The 4,340-nt window shown below is 45.5% G+C and overlaps 1 protein-coding gene across 1 annotated transcript in view; it reads right to left on the reverse strand.

Moving 5' to 3' along the window:
* The window catches only part of SCN10A (sodium channel, voltage-gated, type X, alpha subunit), a 100,556-nt gene that overhangs the window by 48,544 nt on the left and 47,672 nt on the right, over window positions 1-4,340 (reverse strand). Inside the window, exons 12-13 of the mRNA XM_008567173.1 lie at window positions 3,123-3,361; window positions 158-331 (exon numbers count right to left, since the gene is read on the reverse strand). Coding sequence (XP_008565395.1) covers window positions 158-331; window positions 3,123-3,361 — 413 coding nt within the window. The remainder of the gene's footprint in view (window positions 1-157; window positions 332-3,122; window positions 3,362-4,340) is intronic.

The raw sequence follows: 4,340 nt of genomic DNA on the forward strand, positions 1-4,340 counted from the left end.
AGTCTCCAGGCTCCCAGGAGCCATGCCCTGTGTCCCTCCAACAAGGATAGGAGAGGAAGGGTGAGCTGGTGGAGTCTCCAAGCAGTGTCTGTTCCCAGAGGTGAGCTTCCCTGGATCTGGATGGGAGTCTCCCCTAGTGGCCAAGAGAAAACATTACCAAGCGGAAGGTCCGCAGCACAGCCAGGCCTCCCTTCTTGACCATGGTCAGCTCCAGCAAGCTTACGGTGACAATGATGCAGTCAAAGATGTTCCACTTCTTCTGGAAGTAATAGTAGGGGTCAAAGGCGATGATTTTGAAGACCATTTCAGTAGTAAAAAACACGGTAAAGATCTGTGGGTGAAAACAAGTCTTCATCACAGTAGGGTCTGTGGGGTCCGGGGGCAATGACAAAAAGGGCAGCAGAAAATTTGTCTTGTCAAAAGCAGCAAATCCTCTTACTTTGTTTTTGTTCAATTTCTATATTATCTGCAGGCTCCTGAGGACTAGGGATGGGAACAGTCATTGTGACAGAATAGAGAAATTTCTGAACAAAGGCTCAGGGAATGTGCATTAGAACCTATGCATCAGTTTTTCCATGTGAGTGGTGGTAGGAGCAGAGTAAGTGAGTAATCATTAGGATAATCATTATTGTATAATTATGTCAATGAGGAGAAGTCTGGTTCAGTAGTTTAAAATTGTGGGTTGTGGGACAACATAGACCGAGAAGAAAATCCCAACTCAGCCATTTCTTAGCTTGTGTAAGCTTGGACAAGGAATGTATCCTTTCCATACCTCAATATCCTCATCTGAATAATGGGCACAGCATGAGCTAATGCACGTGCAGTTCTTAGTAAAGGGCTTAGCAGACAGTAATTAATTAATAAATAGTAGTGATCAGCAAGAACAATAAGACATCATCTCTACAATTCTTTTTGGCTCTGAGTGTCTTCCATGGTCTTAAATAGGACAGAATTCTGACACTGGGAGAGGTCAGGACAAGGCTCAGGTCACCAACAATCAGCAGGGAAGAAGACAGATAAGAAAGAAAGCAAAGACCAGGGTCAGAAGCTTTTCTCTCATATGCTGTCTTCAGAGCCTCTCACCAGCCTGGGAAACAGGTGATTGTGAACCTCTTACAGAGAAGGAAACAGGCTGAGAGTTTAGTGACTTGTCTAATGCCAGAAGACTGCAACTGTGTAATTCAAAGATCATCTATCGAGTATCCTCTGTAGGCAAGTCAGTGTGGTGTGGGTGGTGGGGTTGAGGTCCTGTTCCCTAGAGAGACCTGGGTCAACTCTGGTTCCACCCTCACCAACTTGCAACCTTGGGCAGGATACTTAACCTTTCTGAGTCTTAGTGTTCTCTTGTGTGATGTGAGGATGACAATAACCTTGTAGAACTGTTGTGATGCCGAGCTAACATTCACAAAGCACCGGACTCATCAAAGGCACCAAACACACGCCTTTCTTTCTTTCTTTTTGAAAAATGGAACTGTGCTCTGACACACTGGGAAAGGTCTTTTCTCTATTTTGCCTCAATTTTTCTGACTATAAAATGAGGGTGTGGGCCCAAAGGTCTATTCCATCAGGCCCTCTGTAGTCGTAGGCTGACTTCTTGGAAATAAACATTCCCTTCACTTCCTGTTCTTTCTTTTCATATCAACTTTAAATAGAACATCAACTCTTAGTCTAGGTGCGGCCAAAATGTAAGGCATGCTAATTCTACAGTGTTCTGGAACCTACTACAGTCCATTTTACATTCCTGGACTATGGGAAAGGAGATTTCTGGAGAAGATTAGTTAAATTTCCTCTGGGACTCCCTCCACCTAAGTTTGCAGCCCATGAGGAGTCAGAAATGCCAGATGGTCCTGGTAAGCCACCTCCAGTGGGATAGACCCCACTGTGGACATGGAGGCAGGACTCTGACCCTTTCTAGCTTCTGCTTATCATGTGGGCATGTGTGTGTATGTGTGTGTGTGCACATACATGTACACACACAATTACAGGTCCTGTGAGGTGATCTAGTCCAGGGGTTAAGTGTCAAGAGCCAGTTTGCCTGGGTTTAAATCCTGGTATGGCCACTTACCCGCCTATATGATCTTGGGCAAATTATTTAACCTTCTGTGTCTCAGTTTTTCCATCCGTGAAAGGGGATAAGAATAGTACCTACTGTATAGGGTTGTTGTGAAAATAAAATTAGATAACCCATGAGGAGCAACTGAGAATATGCCTGGCCTTGAGTAAGAGTTCAAATAGAGCTGGTTGTTATTATTCCTGTGGATGGGACAGGGTTTGGGGCAGTTGCTCTCTCTCTGAGTCAGATACTTTACTCAGAATGTAGTAAAATCTAGTATGGATTGTATTGTGTTAAAAGCAAATAATACTAAAAAAATAATGGAGGAAAATATAACATAGTATCATGTCTAAACTAGATGCAAAAGAAAAGTTCTGACTCCCTGATGGCTTTTGTTACAACAGCAAACACGTTTTCATGTTCCCTTCCCTCCCACTATCTTTCCCTTTCTTCTCCCATTCTTTCTGTCCTTAAGTGACAGCATTGAAAGTCATAGCCATTGTTAATTGCAGTCATAAAAGTAATAGACTGGAGGGAAATTTACAAGTCCATAGATTGTCTCTAGATGGGAAAGTGACATTTATCCTCATTTCAAGGTAGAGGCAACTGAGATCCAGAGAATTCGAGTGGCTGTCCTATATTCTGTAAAGGGGAACTAGCTTAGGGCTCTGTCACTCAGGGCTCTAGCTCAGGGCTGTCTCGGTCCACTTTCCTGTGCTTGTTTGTCCCAAAACAATTCCCACCAGCTCAACCTGGCCCTCCAGAGTTGACTTCCTGAACCCGGTGTCCACACATCTCCTTCACTGCTGCTCTGCTCTCAGCTAACTAGATCAACACACTCAGGGCTGTCTCGGTCCACTTTCCTGTGCTTGTTTGTCCCAAAACAATTCCCACCAGCTCAGCCTGGCCCTCCAGACTTGACTTCCTGAACCCGGTGTCCACACATCTCCCGCACTGCTGCTCTGCTCTCAGCTAACTAGATCAACACACGAACGATCGATGGCATGCTCCCACCCCACCCAAATCCCCCAGCCTTAACTGTGTGGGCAATGCCTGCCAGAGCACTCACAATGTTGCCTGTCTGGAACATGGTTTCAAAGGTGGCGCTCATGCCATGGTGCTCCATGGCCATGAAGACAGTGTTCACCACGATGCACAAGGTGATGGTGAGCTCTGCAAAGGGGTCTGTCACAAGCCCAAAGAGAACTGTCTTGAGCTTCACCCATGTGGGGCAGCACTCCCAGATCAGATACTTCTGAGCCAAGCTGATCAAGCAGGGTGGGCATCTCCGTTCGGACTCCTCGAGTTCTGCATTACAGATGTGGTCAATGACAGCTGTTAGCCATGTGTCATCTTGGACCCCCATCCCGTAGTCATCTACGTCCAACATCTCTACTTTAGCCCTCTCTCCCTGATTACCATTTCCTACTTTTTGAGCTCATTTAGTCCTGCAAATCCAGTCTAATCCCAGTCCTTCAAACCACTGATGCTATACATTTTTTACTCCCCATTACCTGTGTCATTCCTTACTCTTCAACTTACCCGGCTTAGATTTCACATCCATCCCTTTAACTACTCCCTTGCAGAGACCCTCATTTCCTTTACCCCTGTCCTTCTCCATTGTACTTGCCTGGCAAAATCCTAACTCTGAATAAACCCAATTTTCAGACTATTCTGCACTTCCACCAACAAGCTAAACCTAGCTAGAAAAAAGCACACAACCGTGCTTACTGTTCCCACTAAAGATCCAGGATCCCAGCTTGTCCCTGCCCAGAAATCCCACTGTGTCTGTGTTTAGTCCACTCCTTCAGTCTTCCAAACTACCATTTCTCAGTTCCTCTTCTCTCCTCCAACCTCCAGCTCTTCATCTCTACTCCCCACTCTCCGATTTTATTTCACTCAGAGAATAAAGTTGCTCACAAAGAACTTTCTCCTCTTCCTACCATAAGTCTCCAATGTATCTGCAAGTCCGTCCCTTGTTCTGCCTTTATGTCCCTCACTGTGTGTGAGGTGCTCTACCCCTCCCACTTCCTCTCTCACCTACTCAAGACCTGGGTCATTCCCTTCTCTCCCTTCTGGACCATTCCCATCAGCATGTCAACATGCTTTCTTTATATCTCACCTTTGAAAAAGGTCTCCCTGGACCCCATGTTCTTCTTCATCTACTGCCCCCTTAACAACAAAATTCCTTGTGAGAGTTTTCTACACTTCACCGTCTCCGCTTTTTCCCCTCTTTTTCTGTCTGCAGCCCCTGGAATCCAGATTTCACCTTTTTCCAAATTCAGTT

Source organism: Galeopterus variegatus, unplaced genomic scaffold (genome assembly GCF_000696425.1).
Source record: "Galeopterus variegatus unplaced genomic scaffold, G_variegatus-3.0.2 Scaffold300, whole genome shotgun sequence".
In the NCBI taxonomy this organism is placed as follows: domain Eukaryota; kingdom Metazoa; phylum Chordata; class Mammalia; order Dermoptera; family Cynocephalidae; genus Galeopterus; species Galeopterus variegatus.